Raw genomic sequence first — 17,306 nt, forward strand, 5'->3', positions numbered from 1 at the left:
CCAGGGCTACGCAGGGAAACCCTGTCTTGAAAAACAAAAACAAACAAACAAACAAACAAACAAAAAACTAAAAAAAGGAAAGGAAGGAAGGAAGGAAAGCAAGCAAGCCAGGAACAGCACACTGCTTTCCGCGAGCCTTTCTTTCCTGCAGCATTAGCTCCACCCACACCCGGGAGCACAGCTAGTACTCGGTCCTCTTTTCTGCCTACTTTCCCCGTGACAGTTTTCTGTGTCTGTGTCTCATTAACCCAGCCCTCTTTCCCGCTCAGAGCTCCCTCTGCAAACCAGAGGAACAAGGCAAGGTATGGCACTTCCACTTCGGCCTTGTTTTCCTTCATTTCCTTGGAATGAGGCTCTGACCCAGGGCCCACACAGGTGGCAGGGCAGGGCATTTTGTGGTTTGCGTGTTGCTAGGGACCCGGTTTACTAGAAACTAAACAGAATGTGGTATCCCCTCTACTCCCCACACGTCTGGAGAGAGACTGCAAATTGTGGGCCCTCTCCTCGCGCCGCCTCTAAGAAGGCTCGAGAGCTGGTTCACGGGGCTGTGCGCAGATCAGGAAGGCAGAGAGAGCATGCCTTCTTTCCGGCTTGTGTGACGGCAGTCATGTTGGTCTCCTGAAGCTAGAGCTTGGTAGATTTGGGGATGTAGTCAACAGAAGGGCTCGAAAGCAGTATCAGCAAATGGGCACAGAAGTAAACACGCAGTAGATGCACTTGAAACTATAGCCATGCTTGGCTTTGGTAGTTAAAATGTTATTTCAGAAAGAATTGTTTCTGACTCCCGACAAGTTTCTATTGTGCACCTACTGTGTGAATGCCCTTTACCACTGTTGAGCCTGTGGTACTAGCCTGACTGGACGGTTCACCAGGTTATGTGGGTTGTTGGTTGCATGAGTTAGTTTTCCTATTGTGATAGAATGCATGCGCGGGGCAGAGAAAGTGTTTCCCTGGCTTGCAGTCTGAGGACACAGTCCTTTGCGATGGAGAAGTCCTGGCGGCAGGAGCTGGGGGCTTCCATCTACAGTCAAGAAGTGAAGGGCAATGGATGCTGGTGCCCAGCCCACTCTCTCCTTTTCATTGGCCCAAGCCAGATGCTCCACAGCTCCCTTTCTCTGGCTCGAACCCTCCTCCTCACTCCTACCTGAGGATGGACAGTGGTTCACCCTTCCTCCTCACCACCACAGAGACTAACTCCACCTCTGGTAGAGTTGAACAGCGGCGGTGCAGGAGGCCCAGAAGGCGCCTTGATCAGAGATTAGGCCTCTGAGCTCCACTCCCCACGTTTCGGACTGCACCTGGATTTTCCATCTCTGCAAACACACACACTTGAGGCCGAGGTTCCATGGACAGTCCTCCAAGGAAGTTTGCTGACACCGGAACCTCTGGGATCAAGCGAATTCCCCGGATGCATCACACTGAGCTTGGTCCCACCAGGAGGTTGGACCTTCCCTGGGGTTACTCGCTGGTGGGGACCAGAGTACCCTGTTCTCACTTGGCTCTCCAACATCATTCCTCTCTTCTCCTGACACCTTGGTCAATGAGATCAAGACCGGACCTCAAGTGACAGGAGAAACCAGTTCAGTGACTTCCACTTGCTGTTTAGGGCATGGGATGGTGGGAAATAGAATCTCCCTCACCTTGTGAAATCTAGGAGGAGACCGAGAGAGAGAGAAATAGTGAAAATGAGAGGCAAATTAACATGCTACGGGCTACGATGCGATGTATAGGCTCTGTGGTGCGGCCAGGCATATGACAAGGTGACAGGCAGCTTGGGACCCTGGCTCTACCTTTTCCTCTCCATGGAACTTTGCCTAACTAACTTCCTGGTGAGTGAACAAAGGAGGTAGGAGTACTTTCTCACGTGGGGCTGTGAGAATCAAGTATTTTGTATCCAACAGTGAGTGCCCTGTGTGAGAGCCAGGCAAGCTCCCGGATGTTAGCTATTATCTCTATTCAGTCTACTTTCCACGAGGGGAACGCGGACCCTCCCTCCCTCTCTAGGCCTCCTTTCCAGTAGGTTACTACACAACCATTCAGACCTTTCAGACCTAGGGATCCATGACCTTCCTATAACCAAAGAGATGGGAAAAGAAGGGCTGAAGAGAGGCACACGTGCTCCGCGAAACTTGCTGACCAAAAGCGCGAGTTCTGACTTTTGCCCGCCTAAGAAGGCTGAAGGTCGGGTCCCGAGAAGGGATTCGACAATGCCCTTACCAGAGGGACTAATGACGGCATCTGTCCTTTGCTGACGGGGCTCTCCTTGTGAGAGGCAAGCAGCCTGCCTGAGCACTGGGGCAGAAATCCTCTCTTCATCCGGTGTCATCTCTGAACTTTTGAAGCCACTTGCAATGTAAATTAGCTCGTATCTGTCATTCTCTCTGGGTTTCTCTTCTGTCATTAGCCTCTCTGCAATTATTAATGACGGATATTTTGTGTGTTTGTTTATTCAAGGTCTGCTCTGCCGGTAGATTGCATAGGTCTTGGGGGCAAGGATTAAGGGTGTTTTATTGACCAAGCACAATGGCTTAGCTTTAACTTTTTAATCTGTTAAATGAGGACAGCAATGCCGCTTTTGTCCACCTCACTGAGCTGTGAAATTAAAAGAGATAATACATGGGAAGCGTCCTTGTACGTCGTGAAATGTGCTACACAGACTTATGCTTAGGGCTGTGTCAGTTTGAGGGGACGGCACAGGCTCAGGCTGTGGATGAGATAATCGCGCGAGAGATGAGATATAATCGGGGAAAGTCCTTGGAAGAGGTGACACCGTGACAGCTTTTACTGCGTGGAGCGGGAGCACAGCGTTTCCACCCCTAAAAATATCCAGTTCACGCAGCTGGGAGTGAAATAGTTAAACAGCAGTGAAGGCTGGAGAAGTCTCAGTGTGGGTAGCAGTGACTACCCCAGAGCAGATGGGGTTCTCCTAAGAGGGCGGAAGTGCGTACCCCAGAGCTGATGGGGTCTCCTAAGGTGAGCGGAAGTGAGTACCCAAGAGCTGATGGGGTCTCCTAAGGTGGGCGGAAGTGAGTACCCCAGAGCTGATGGGGTCTCCTAAGGTAGGCGGAAGTGAGTGCCTCAGAGTGGATGGGGTCCCTTAACCGTGTGAGGTTTTGCTAGCCAGTTGTTCTTTTCCCACGACAGCAAGGACGGACAGACAGTAGGACACCCTCCCTGTTCCACAGCTGTGAGAATGCGCAGTGAAGGAAGACATTTCCAGAGAACTGGCTGCGGCTGCAGGCTTTTCACGGAGAGCAAAGGTGGAGAGCGTGGATCCCTCTGCAAGTCCGGTCGCTGCAGATATATGGAGCCCCACATTTGAAATAGGGAGAGTGGGAGCGAGAGAGATGTGGCTGTTGAGCCAGCGAACAAGACATTATCAAATCAGATGGCCAGTTTGGGGCAAGGATCACTGTGCCTGGGGATCCAAATGCCAAATGATCACGACACCAGGGAAATAAAGAAAAAGGTCAGACTGGACCAAAAGCAGACACAGTTTCCCCTCACTGAGCCACTCTGGGCTTTTGTCTTAATTCTTAAGGAGCAGGACACCCCAGTGATAGTTAGTCTTGATCATCACCTTGAAGGGCTCTGGGATCAATTAAGAAATATATCCTTCCTTGGATCTGTAGGGGTGTTTTTTAGAAAGGATAAGCTGAGGTGGGAAGACCCGACCTCAATACAGGCAATACCATCGCATGGACTGGGCTCCTGGGCTGGATTTAAAGGAGAAGGCAAAATGAGCTCTGACGTTCATCTCTCCTTCCCAACTTTGAGTGCAACATGTGGTGTGCCGCAGCCCCATGCTCCTGCTGAGGCTTCCGTGCCGTGATGGACGGCACATGTAGGCCCTACCCTAACTCACCTCTGTCAGTATTTCCTCACAATGAAGAGAAAAGTAACCGATCTGAGGCCTTAGAGCTGCAACCGCATGGGAGTCATCTGGTGGTCCACAGCATGTAGCTGCAGGCTGTCTGCGCCTGTGCACAGGCTTCTTGCACTGAGGGCTCCTCCGTAACATCAGACTCCCGGGGGTCGCCATGGGAGGCCTTAGCCGTGTGCTATGTTTATGCTCATAGAGGAGCAATGCGTTCAGGATAAGAAAGACATCAGGATACCATAGGCTGGGTGACAGGCCAGAGGAAAGGGTTTCTGCCTGCTGGATCCTCAGGAAGGCAAGTCAGACAGAGAGAGAGCAAAGGGCAGGAAAGGCGCACAGAGGCGCTGGTGACCACACAGGAGGGGACGGGCTGGTGGCTACATGTGGGGAGGGATGGGTGAGGAGAAACAGTACAAATACAGAATAACTTCACTTTTTAGAGTTTTAAAGATTGTTTAAATTGATACGTAGAAACATACAATTGTACAAATTAACGTGTAATTTGTAGTGTTCCCTAAGTTTTTTAAAATCCTACTATTCTCTATGGCTGTCAGTGTTTGGTCCTCTGTTGGGAAAGATCTAGGGTTAACTTTTCTGTAACCTTCCATGGAACTGAGACCCCCCAAAAAGGGGCCTAGCTTAGGCAATGCACTGGGGGAGTCCATCCTCATGACCTAGGTTTACTGGTTACTGTCCTCCAGGGGGAAGATATGTACTGCCTAGAGGACAGGGAAGTGGGGGGCAGCTCAGAGACTGTGAGCTGGTGGCTGCCTACCACCTCAGGAAAAGCTGCTAGAATCCGCTGTTGGTAAAACATGAAACTAGGGTGGCACCTAAAGGGGGGGGGCAGACCAGCGCCCCCAGCAGAGAAATCAAAGACAGAGACCAAGGGCAGGGAGGGGACGGTGTCTAAGGCGGCTAATGCCAGGCACCTCCTGGAAGACAGGCTTAGACCTCAAGAGCAGAGCGCCAGCTTTTCCCCAGAGAGAAGCCTCCACTTGACCTTGCCCAGTCCCTGCAGGAAGGTGCTGCTGGCCTCTGGAGACACAAGCTGCGCAGACCAAAGGTGCTTCTAGAAGTCACATGAAGTAAGCAAGGCACTGGAATGGATGGATCTTCAGACGGAAAGTGCAGCCTGGCCCAGGAGGTGGAGACGTGGTTCCCTGCGGAGGACACAGGGGAGCTTTGTGCCCTAGGCGAGGACGGGCCAGCGCTCCTCCGACTCTCCATCCTCCCACGTCCCGGCCACGTCCCGGCAACATGCACAGGCGTCTCTTCTGCACTCTGCTCATTCCTGGACTGGCACAGGTAGGTCTTTGTTTTACACCTCGGCTTCAGCTGTACTCCTTCAGGCTCAAAGGAAAACGGCAAGACAGAGATGGGGAAAGATGCGGGTAATTATTTCGTGAGAATGGGGAGCCATTTTCCTTTCCAGAAAGTTCTGTCTTACAGTTCAGGAGCTTTGTGAGATGCTTGACATTTCTCCTTTTGAGGTGTGCCCTCTAGTTTGCTTGTGATGTGTGAACAGCCCACAGACATTACTTTATATCTGTTTACAGAATCCCGTCCCAGCTCCGGGACGGGCAGTGCTCGTGGCCACAGCCATAAACATGGTCCCTTCAGGCGGGTTACAGGCACCGGCTCATCTTTCTAGAGCTTGCAGTATACAAAGAGTCCCTGGAAAAACGGTTTTGGGCATTTTTTTTTCCCATTGAAGCCTGTCCTTGTTTGAAAGGAGCACTTAGGAAGGAACATTTAGGTTTTTTGTTGTTGTTGTTGTTTTTTAATGTCCTATTACTTTGTCTTTTCTCAAGCCTCATGCCTCTGACTTTTTTGTGAGTGATTCTGTCCATGGAAGCTTGGAATATTTTGGAGAGCCGATCAAAGGAAGTTTAATTTAATACGAGCAATTCATTGCCTTGGTGTTTTCTAATGAGAAAATTAAATCAGGGTGACTAGTTTATTGACTTATTTACATGGCGAAGGTCATTGCTGGCACAGAGGACAGAGCTCTGACTGCTTCTGGTCACTTGGACAACGTACCCGGAAGTGGAGTTAGGAGCCGGTTCTGGCCTGGGCAGCAGAGGTGTTTTAGAAGGGAAGTTGTTACACTGCTTAAGATTAGGTTTCAAAGGGATCCCAAGGAGGATCTCCTGGGTGCGGTTCTTCTTCTCACAGTTGGAATGCATTGCTTCAGCAGCTGTGGAACCAGCCTGCTCCTGTTCAGCATTCTGAGAGGAGCAGGTGGTTATTGTCAACGGAGAGCTAGGACGTGTTCTTACACAGTAAATATTCCAGCCCAGAGAGATATGTACGGAATAGAAAACAAGTGCAAACATAAAAAGAGATTTGCTTAGAGCAAAAAAATATCCTTTTCTGCTTTTTTTTTATTTTTATTTTTTGTCTTAGTGATTTTTTTCCTCTTTTGGTCACTGGCATAAAATACCTAAGAAAAACACCCGTAGGAAGGGAAGGCTTGCTTTGGCTCTCAGTTCCAGAGGTTTCAGTCCATGGCTGTTGGCTGGCTCATTTCAGTCTCTGATGAGACACAACATGGCAGCAGAGGCATGTGACAGAGGAGGCAGCTTACGTCACAAGCAAAGCGGAAAAACCAGAGACAGAGGCAGGAGTAACGACACACCCCACCCCAATGACGCCCTTCAGTGAGATGCCACCTTTTAGCTGTCCATTCACCCGAGAATCCACAAATGTGTGGATCCATGAACCAGGTCAGCAAACTCACCGTGCACAGACCATTTCTGGACAGTGGTGACCGAGAGAGTATGTGTAAATGTGGTAAACATGTGTGCAACGTTGGTGCAGCTCACAAGTCTGTGTGTCCATACGGTGGCCAGAGTTCAGCATCGAGTGCCTGCCTGTGACTCTCTACCTTGTGTTTTTGAGTCAGGGTTTCTCTTATTTAAGACCACAGATCCGTCCTTAAGCTCAGATCAGCTCTAGAACATTCTCTCACACGCATCATTCCATGGTGTCAAGACTTGACTTCTGAAACAAAATGTCTGAAAGGAAAAAAATGTGTAAAATTCCTTATAGTCTCAACATTTTTTTTGTGAATCCTTTTTGCATTACAATCTATTATAATTTCCTTTTTTTTTTTTTAATGAGGTAAGTCTGCTAACAAAATCAAACAAACAGAGAAACCAAGCAAACCAAAGGTTTGAAGGTCCCATGCTCAGAAGTTTGCATGGTAAGGTGCAGACAGTGGGGACCACCAGAAGACTTTAAGGAGTAATACAGTCAGATAGTGTGGCATTTAGTATCTGTGAGATAAGAAAGGATAGACCAGAGCACCAGAGCATGAGGACGGTACAGTAAGCAGGATCAGCCATGGCGTGGCTGTGGTGTGAGGGTGCGGAGCTTGGTCTGGGTGGAAGACGAGTTTTGAACCCCCGTTTTTTAGAAAGGGCATGTGGGCACCCATGCCCATCCGGCAGTCATCTGCGTGGGCCTACAGGGCAGTGGCACACAGCACAGGGAGGAAACTGAAGACGGGGTGGGGACCGAGACTGCCAGTGATGGCATGTAGAAGTGAGCAGCTCATCAAGGCGACAGCTGACGTTCTAAGGTACAGTCCCGCACAGCTGATGTTCTAAGGTACAGTCCCTCACAGCTGACGTTCTAAGGTACAGTCCCGCACAGCTGATGTTCTAAGGTACAGTCCCGCACAGCTGATGTTCTAAGGTACAGCCCCGCACAGCTGATGTTCTAAGGTACAGTCCCGCATAGCCTAATAGGCCGGGAGATCTGGAATGGTCGGGGGAAGTCACTCCTGTGAACATGCCATGGATGCTGAATAAATGTGACTGTATAGAAGGTTCTTCTAATTACCCAAGTGAAAACTATAGTGAATTGGATCACAGTGGTAGGAGAGGACATGGAGGCCAGCGGGTAATGGTGGCGATAGATTTGAAAGGTGCCATCAACGAGGTTTATCAATGAGATTGGATGTTAACACGTGAGTCCAGCCTGATCCAGTGCGCAAGGTGTTTTTGAAAAATACAATGGACATTTGTATGGATGGGAAAGATGCGTGGAGGAAGAGGGCAAGTTTGCGCGGGCCATTTACCAGTGGAGCAGTTAAGCAGGCACGTTTGGTGCCTTCAGAAGAGTGAGCTAGTTGGGAGAAGAGAGGAAGTGAGAGAGGGAGCGAACCTACCCGAGAGGTTCCAGTGCAGAGCTCAGGGGAATGAAATCAAAGCAGTTCAGGAGACAGAGGAGCAGTGTGGAGGGCAGAGACAGAAACCCAGTGAGGAGTCAGGGAGTGCGCATGCCCAATACCGATACTGTAACTCACCACCTGTTTGGCATGCATCTCCTACAGAGTCTCAGGAACCTTTTCTAACATCACCTTTATCATCAAATGAAGCTCTGCTGCAGGGCGCAGGGCACTGTGCCATCAGACACGACCCCTGAAGGAGGGCCCGCAGAAACATCCCAATTGGGTCACCGGAAACAGGTCTGTCACTGGCCCTGCCAATGTCCTCCTCGGAAGCCCAGCTGTCCTCCTGGGGTGAGCTTGGTGAGAGATGGCTGCGGATGCTGCAAAGTCTGTGCCAAGCAACGAGGAGACCTGTGTAATGAAGCTGACCTCTGCGACCCTCACAAAGGGCTGTACTGCGACTACTCGGCCGACAAGCCTAGGTACGAGACGGGAGTGTGTGCATGTAAGTGTCTTCTGGACCCATTGGGAAAAGCTGAATTGAGACTCGTTTTCCTGCCCCACGTAATTCAGAGTGTGAATTTAGTTTAGCTAAATACAGGAGAGATGCCGTTTCCGTGCACCGGTGGGCTGGTTCAATGGTACCGGAGAACGTTTGAAATTCAGAGACACACGTTTGAAAGCCTCATAGTTACCTCGCAGTTCTCAGGTAGCTGGGTTTGTTGTTGTTTGTTTTGTTTTATTTTTGCGACAGGAGCTCTCTACACAGCTCTAGCTGGCCTAGAACTCACAGAGATCCACCTGCCTCTGCTTTGAATGCTGAGATTAAATGCACGTGCCACCAAGTCTGGCTCAGGTAGCCGCTTTTCCTGATCGCATATAGGAAACCTCATGTAACTAGCTGACCTAAAAAATGACAGCTTTTGTTAATCCTGTCTGAAATTAATCTGAATTCAGCCTTTCATGAAAGGAGAAAATAATCGTCTTTGAAAAATGCATGGATGTTTCTCTTCAGAAGGAGCGGGTGGGGGAGGGAGCAAAGCATGGGGGGGGGAACCTTGGTCAGGATGTAAAAACAAACAGACAAAACTCTGGTTTGTAAACCAAGAGGGTGTGGACTGTGGCATTCACTTTCTGTGTTACCTTCCCTCTGGCCAGCTGAGACGTGTCTTCCCACGAGCGGCTTCACATACAACACGAAAATCTTTAGCGGCAGATGAGGGAGGCAGTTTAGAACCAGGACCTCAACTACTACCCAGAGCTAACACAGAGCACTGCTTGGGCTGTCATTGGCAATCTATGCCTGCTGCAGAGAGCAAACCACTGTGGAGACCACGTGGCCTGGGATGACTAAGCCATTCAGTCTTTCAGGGAACATTTGTTGACTTCTGACTAGAACACTGATGGGCTGTCAAGCTTGTTTTAAGGTCCGGGCATCTCCCCACAGTTCTAGCAATCCCGAGGACTAGAGCTTCTGTTAATGTGGGCTTTTGTCAGTTGACATTTAATGAATTTGTAATTTTAAAGTTCGTTTAAATGGAACACATCTCATACAAGCTAATAATAATACATTTTCGACGACCCCCGACAGCAAAGAACATTTTAGTGAGGAGAATGCGGTCTCACATTTTTGTGAACGTCCCAGATGTCTAGCTCAATAGAGGAGTAGACCCTCACATCTGCCTCTTTGCTTTTCTGGTTGACATCTGAGGGAAACTTGGCTTCACACAGACACACAATTAGAAGCAGGTGGACTGCAGTAACGTGCTCTTGAGACACACTCACGCATGCCTCTGATAGACTCACGTGTGACAGGTCAGACACACTCACGCGTGCTTCTGATAGACTCACGTGTGACAGGTCAGACACACTCACGCGTGCTTCTGATAGACTCACGTGTGACAGGTCAGACACACTCATGCGTGCTTCTGATAGACTCATGTGTGACAGGTTGCTCCTTAGAAATCAGTTGCATCGTGGGATCTGAGACTAAACCAACAAACTTTTTTTTTTTTTAATTTTTCAAGACAGGATTTCTCTGTGTGACAGCACTGTCTGTCCTGGAACTCACTCTGTAGACCAGGCTGGCCTTGAACTCACAGAGATCCACCTGCCTCTGCCTCACAAGTGTGTCACCACTGCTCAGACCAAAAAAACTTTTTTCCTTTATTTATTATGTATGAAACATTCTGCTTGCATGTATGTCTGCAGGCCAGAAGAGGCCATATCTCATTACAGGTGGTTGTGAGCCACCATGTGGTTGCTGGGAATTGAACTCAGGACCTCTGGAAGAGCAGCCAGTGCTCTTAACCTCTGAGCCATCTCTCCAGCCCCCAACAAACTTTTTATTCTAATAAAATACCTCAAACCCACTGGGCTGGCTCACACATAGTTCTAGCACTGAGGAGGCTGAGGCCAGGAGGATTGGAAGTTTGAGGCCAGTCTGGGCTACTTGTGAAGACCCCCCCCCCCCACTTAACGTTTTTTATTTTGATGTGTTTGGTTGTTCAGCTTTCATATGTGTCGGTACACCACATGTGCAGCTGGCCCCTCTCGGAGATCAGAAGAGGGTGTTGGGTCCCTCAAGTCTGGAGTTAGAGATGGTCATGAGTTGCTATGTAGGTGATGGGAATGGAGCCCAAGGGGAAGGAAACCTTATCTTAAAAACCCAAAGCAAGTACAGAATCCGCTTGGACTTGGTTTTTGACTCATGTGCGGTTTTGTCATCCTCTGCTCTGGGTATTTGGAAAGTATCAGTTTCCCGATTGTGTAAATAATAAATATATGCCCATTAAACAATCACTCTCAGCAGAAAGTTGACACAGTTGGTGGCTGGAAAGATCTCAGTGGTGGATAGCAGTTTTCCAAAATTTTTTTACTAGGAAGTGTGACTATGTCACTGGCAACAAACACTTTTTTTCTTAGCAGTGACAATTAGTGACAACTTCTGCCCAGTTTCAAGAAGACACCTCCACAAGATCCAAGTCTGAGCACCCACAGTTTATCCAACAACTATTTAAGGAAAGTCCCAACTGAAAACTTGACTCCTTTGTCTCCTAATACTATTATACTTGGCACACTGAATATTATGTATTTACTTTGTCATAAGAATATAATTAAATGGAAATGGGGAGGATTTAATAAAGTTAGCATATTTTACTGTGCTACCAAGAACACTGTTATGAGGGTCTGTTTGTTGGGGTTTCTGTCCTGTCTGGTTCCCGCAGCTGATTAGCCCCAAAGAAAATCACACAGAGTCTACATTAGGTTATAAACTGATTGGCTCATTAGCTCAGTCTTCTTATTAGTTTTTGTAGCTTATATTAACCCATTATTCTTATCTGTGTTAGCCACATGGCTCGGTACCTTTTTCAGCGGGGCAGGTCACATTCTGCTTCTCTGGTGATCTGGGCAGGAATGCGGGAAGAGCTTCCTTCTTCCCAGAATACTCCTGTTCTCATCGCCCAGCTTCTACTTCCTGTCTGGCTGACCTGCCTATACTTCCTACCTGGCCAATCAGCGTTTATTTAAAACATGATTGACAGAATACAGGCAATTATCCCACACCACACTGTGAAGCTAACTTTATTTTTCTAAGTACTAGTGCACAAAAAGTCAGAGCACAGCCACTTCCTGTATGGCCCCAGTCATGCCAACGCATCTGTCCCAGCCACTGCTGATTGTCCCAATGATGTCACACACACCCCAATGTCGTGAAGAGTTTCCACGGATTCTTTGAAAGCTATTCCTACGGGGCTGGTGGGGCACGTTTGGAAAGGGTTCTCCAGCCCCGCCTGTGGACACATTCTGGCCTGTATCTGTGCATCCAGGTGGAACTGTCTCACCAGGCATCCACCATTTATTTATAACCATCCACTGCCAAGCCTAGAACTTTGAATAGCTGCCTTTACTCCAACTTTTGGGGGGTTTTTCGGAAGTGACCATTTGGGGTTTTTAGCCTACACAAAAATACAAACACCCCATTTTAACCTTTCTATAGATGCTCTGTGAAGGAGATTCCAAAGAGGCTTAAGGAATTAAGAACCACATTCATAAGAGACAGCTACTACTGGAGTAGGTCTATCTAGCCAAGCCATATAGTTTGATTTATTTATTTATGTTGACAATCTGCTGCTGCTGCTGTTGTTGTCGTTGTTTTCCAGATCTTGTGGCTGTTGGATGCGAGTTCAACAGGGTCCATTATCAGAATGGCCAAGTATTTCAGCCCCACCCACTGTTCAGTTGCCTCTGTGTGGGTGGTGCAATTGGATGCACGCCCCTGTTCATACCCAAGCTGGCTGGCAGCAACTGTTCTGCCACTGAAGGTGTAAGGAAAGCTGGTACAACCAACTGTGGCCTGGGACCATCACAACAAGGGCGCTCTGCAGGCTACAGAGCAGTGCCAGGTGAGCCTCAAAACCGTAGCCCAGACACGGGATGCCTGTGGCTACAGAGCAGGACCAGGTGAGCCTCAAAACTATAGCCCAGGACCACAATCACGGGGCGCCCTGCAGGCTACAGAGCAGAGCCAGGTGAGCCCCAGAACTGTACAGACACAGGGCGGGCACTCTGCAGGCTATATTGCAGCACCAGGTGACCTCAGCAGGGATAACTTCCTGTGGTTCTTTCCTGATTCCAGCCAGTAAGAACTCACAGGCTGATGCTTAGAGATTTACAGTGTGTGTACCCGTGTAGTGTTTGCTTCAGGTAGGTATATTCCAAGTGTCTGAAAACTTTATATTTTGGTTTTGAGAATAAAAGGGTCTGATTTTTAAAACCTCCCAGATTATGGAATTTCTAAAGTCTTACTCTGTTTATCCCCAACGCCTTAGGAACACTAAACAAATACTGTTCACATGTACCCTAAAAACCTTTCATTTGTAATTATGGGCAAGAAGTTTGACCATCCAATTCCTGCATTTTCAAAGTTTTTCACATGGTACTAGCAGAAATGAAAAGTTAATTTAAAAAGTTTTTTTTTTGAGGACTCACACATTTTGAGGTTCAAAACATTATTTTCAAAACTGACAAGGGCTCTAGTCTTCTTCCCTTTAAAGCAGGCCACGGTAGTCAGGCTGCAAAGCAAGACTCCTGAGTGCTTACCTTGAACACGAGGTGGCTGCAGGCGCAAATGATGTCCTGCTCATACACTGGAGAATTTTCCAGACAGGAGTTCCTCTGGGGCCACCTTCATTATGTTGTTAGTAAAAATTATTCTGAGTTTTAGATATTTAAAGATGCAACAAACAAAAACTTTCTCCAGGATTCTGGTTGTGTGAGTTAGTTAGACAGACAATTTCCAGGTTGTTCACATGGTCACTCAGCTAACAGTATGGCATTACTCACGTTCCCACGAACTCCCAAATGGTGAGCTACAAAGAAGTGAGACAGTCTCCTCACTTTGTTTCAAAGGTATGCTAAGTCCGCCATGACTCGCCTTTGGTTACTCATGAAAACGTGTTTCTGTCTACACGGAAATTTGGCTTTCACAGTGAATGTCAGTGAGAGCTTATGCCTTAAACATGTACGTGTGATAACTCATGCGGTCTATTGCTGGAATCGTATGTGTGATGATAACTGATAACTATTGCTGGAATCTATTGTTTGCCGGGCCAGTACAAAGCAAGCAATGACATCATGACTCACGTTTCTCTCAGTGCTCATAAACTAAACTTTTGTTTTATTAATCTCATAATTTCTTTTCTTTTTAATGAATGTTGAACAAAGTCCTGAACGGCAGGCCTTGGTTTAACTGTAAGCAGGGTTATCGGTGATGCAGTAATCACAGATGCCTTTACCTGTTGCAGATGTGCCTGCAGTGAGGTCTTTAACTGTTGTCTGCCTCCGGGTACCTTTGTTTCCACTTCCGTTGCTCACCGTTACACCAAGGGCAGCATCAGGAAGCCACTTTCATCAGGCAGCACAGGCTTCAAGAGTGACTGATATTTTCTATTAAGGTGGTTTTTCTTTTTTAAAATCCCCTCCCCCCCAGCTTTAAGTTGATATTCTCAAAGTAGAACCGTGCTATATAACTAGGGGCTCAAATCACCACTTTCCTCCCGAAGTATCAATTGTAGGATGAGCATTAGAGACATGCCTGGAGGTTAACAGACCTGTGCTCTTTACTATGAACCAAGGGTCTGCGTCACGGGAGAACAGTAACAATGTCCTAATGGTTTTTCATGGAGAATTTATTATCTTTTATTCCCGTTTCTTCTACACAGCAGACAGTGGAGGGGTTTCATTTCTCCGCTCGTAATTCATCCACAGTTGCATTCCCTAAGTATTTCATAGGCGATTTTAAGTGGCTAGCTTGTAGAGCTTACTGTGGGCCTGGGGACAGGGAATGAGACGAGTCGGGTGAGATCGACATGTGCAATGCTTTACTATATGAAATCAATTTAGTGCAGTATTGTTATACATCCCCATGATGGACAGGTGAGACTTGCTGTGCACACCTGGTGACCTGAACTTGAGCCCTGCATAACGGGGAAAAGGACAGAATTGACGAGACAGAGCTGTCTCAGCCTCCACAGGCACACCGAGGCCTGTGAGCCTCACCTTGACTGCAATTTTCTAAGAGTAGATTTAAAGTGGAAGAGAACTGATTTTGTTGTCTCATTCTTAAATATTTTATTTTAGATCTTGAACTTACCATGAAATTTAAATACTAAGATCATACATAGTATTACACCAGCCATGGTGACCTAGGCATGGTGCCTGTATTCCTAAGGCTTGGAAGGCAGGACTGCGAGCGAGGTAGCAGGTAGTCTGAGCTGCCCAGCAAAACCAGGTCTCAAGGAAAGAAAACCCACACTATTTTGATCACTGTCCTGAATTTCCTAATCCTACCAATGTTCACTTCGGCATCTGTTGGGAATATCAGGCAAGAGCTAACAAAAGACGGGTACTGATCGGAAGCAGTCAATCCTTGAGGACAGATGGGCAGAATGGTGACAGATGAGTCTATTCCCTAGACACTACACGGCCACACTTGACCGAGAGAGGAAACGTAGGTACCAAGAAGGGAAGGATGACTTAGAACGTAAGTGTTTGTCCTTTCATGCAAAAAGCCTTAGAACTTTTAGATACCTACCGACTTTATGTTTAAAAATTAAGTCCAGGGTAAGTACATATGTGCAGACATATACAGTCTCCCATTTATGTTAGCTTACAGGAACCTCCCGCTTACTTGGAAAAAGAAGTGCCTTGTGCAAGCAACGAAGTGGACTCCCTGCTCCAGAACATGTGGAATGGGAATTTCTAACAGGGTAACCAATGAAAACAGCGACTGTGAAATGAGAAGAGAGAAGAGGCTATGCTATATCCAGCCCTGCAACAGTAATATAGCCAAGACAGTAAAGGTACAGTGTAACCAGACTTAAGTGAATTATGCTTGTGTTAAGTTCCTGAAAAGTAAGTCAGGTGTGTGTATTCTGGAGGGAGGGATAGTGTTCGAATCTCATCAAACAAAACCACCTCACTGTGACTGACTGTTAAGTCAAATTATCTCAGAAGACAACAGGTGTTGACCTAGCTCAACTCTACAGGGAAAATTGTATATAGTAGTGGGATTGTAGGTGTTCAGTTTAGTGAAGTGGGGCTTGTTGGGTAGTGGTGGCACGAGCCTTTAATACCAGCACTCAGGAAACAGAGTCAGGCGGATCTCTGAGTTGAAGCCAGCCTGGTCTACAGAGTGAATTCTGGGACGGATCGGGCCACACAGAATCCAAGAGATATCTACTCTGAAGGAACGGTATGCCTGGAAGGTTACAAGACACTGGGCTGCTCAAGACCCCTATTCTTTGTTTGGTTTTCTGAGGCAGGGTTTCTCTGTTTTCTTGTTCATCCTAATTATAGACGTGTACCCAAAGTATTAAACATAAAATTCCAGCTGTTATAGCACAGCACGAAAGCAGTTCTGCTTACAGTTACACATGACTGTTGCTTTGGAGGGCCACACCAAAATGCTCTGTGCATGTTAGAGTAGACTTGCCAAAGGCCATGCTGACCTACAACTGGCATAAAGTAGCAGAGCTGGTACTACTTCTTGATTGAAGCAGGAGAATTATCTTTTTATTTGTTTTTTTTGGAGACAGGGTCTCTCTATATTGTCCTGGAACTGACTATGTAGTCCAGGCTGGCCTCAAACTCAGAGATCTTAGCTGCCTCTGCCTCCAGAGTGCTGGGATTAAAGGGGTGCGACACCATGCCTGGTGCTGCAAGAGAATTGTCTTAATGGATTTTTAAAATTTATTTGTGTGTATGCACTGAAGCACACATAGAAAAGACTAATCTTTAGAAATGATATAAACTGTGTTATACACAAGGTAGTCCCTATTGTATTATCAAGTTGGTACCTCAGCTTTAAAGGGAAGAAGCTGTCCATTCATGGGGGCTGGAGAGACGGCTCAGCAGTTATCATGGACTGTTCTTTCAGAGGACCTGTATTGGATTTTTAGCACACACATGCAGGCTCACAACCATCTGTAACTCTAGTTCCAGGGGATCTGATACCTGCTGGCCTCTGTAGGCACCAGGTACACAAGTGGTGCACAGACATACATGCAGGTAAGACACCCATAAATAGAAACCAGAAATAAATAAGTCTTTAAAATTAACAAAAGATATCCATTCATTTATTCACCCACCCAAACTGAGTGATATGTATGAGGGAATTTGCTAAGCCTCAGGTAAGTGACATTTAATAATACACAACTCTTTAAATGTAACAAAACAAATAAGTTTTCATTTATTGTACAACTGAACAAAAGACAGAATGAGAAACACCAGGGCATCTGGAAGCATGAAGGGGCAAGGGTATTTCACAAAGAGGGTCCTAGATGGCACAAACAACTACTAGTAATGCCCAAGAAAAAACTCATCTAGTATCTGCTATAAAATCCTTGTTACTGTAGTCAAATTTAAAGAATGACCTCTTAACTTCATTCATCTTTTCAGATCCCCAGAGGAAAAACATGTCAACCCACTTTCCAACTCTCCAAAGCTGAAAAGTTCGTTTTTTCTGGATGCTCAAGTACTCAGAGTTACAGACCGACTTTTTGTGGCATATGCCTGGACAGGAGATGCTGCGTCCCCAACAAGTCTAAGATGATCACTGTTAGGTTCGACTGCCCCAGCGAAGGGTCCTTTCAGTGGCGGATGCTCTGGGTCACATCTTGTGTGTGCCAGAGAGACTGCAGAGAACCAGGAGATATGTTTTCTGAGCTCAGGATTCTATAGAGC

General features: G+C 47.1%; 1 protein-coding gene across 1 annotated transcript; it reads left to right on the plus strand.

Moving 5' to 3' along the window:
* Positions 1 to 4,379: 4,379 nt before the first annotated feature.
* Positions 4,380 to 17,304, plus strand: Ccn6 (cellular communication network factor 6). The gene is made up of 5 exons (XM_050138031.1): positions 4,380 to 5,188; positions 8,268 to 8,565; positions 12,224 to 12,466; positions 15,231 to 15,424; positions 17,022 to 17,304. Exons 1-5 carry the CDS (start codon positions 5,141 to 5,143, stop codon positions 17,301 to 17,303), a joined length of 1,065 nt encoding a protein of 354 aa, XP_049993988.1. The 5' UTR covers positions 4,380 to 5,140; the 3' UTR covers position 17,304.
* The last annotated feature ends 2 nt before the right edge of the window (positions 17,305 to 17,306 follow it).

Source organism: Alexandromys fortis, unplaced genomic scaffold (assembly GCF_014885135.2).
Source record: "Alexandromys fortis isolate MF-2015 unplaced genomic scaffold, M_Fortis_MF-2015_v1.1 scaffold_14, whole genome shotgun sequence".
Classification (NCBI taxonomy): domain Eukaryota; kingdom Metazoa; phylum Chordata; class Mammalia; order Rodentia; family Cricetidae; genus Alexandromys; species Alexandromys fortis.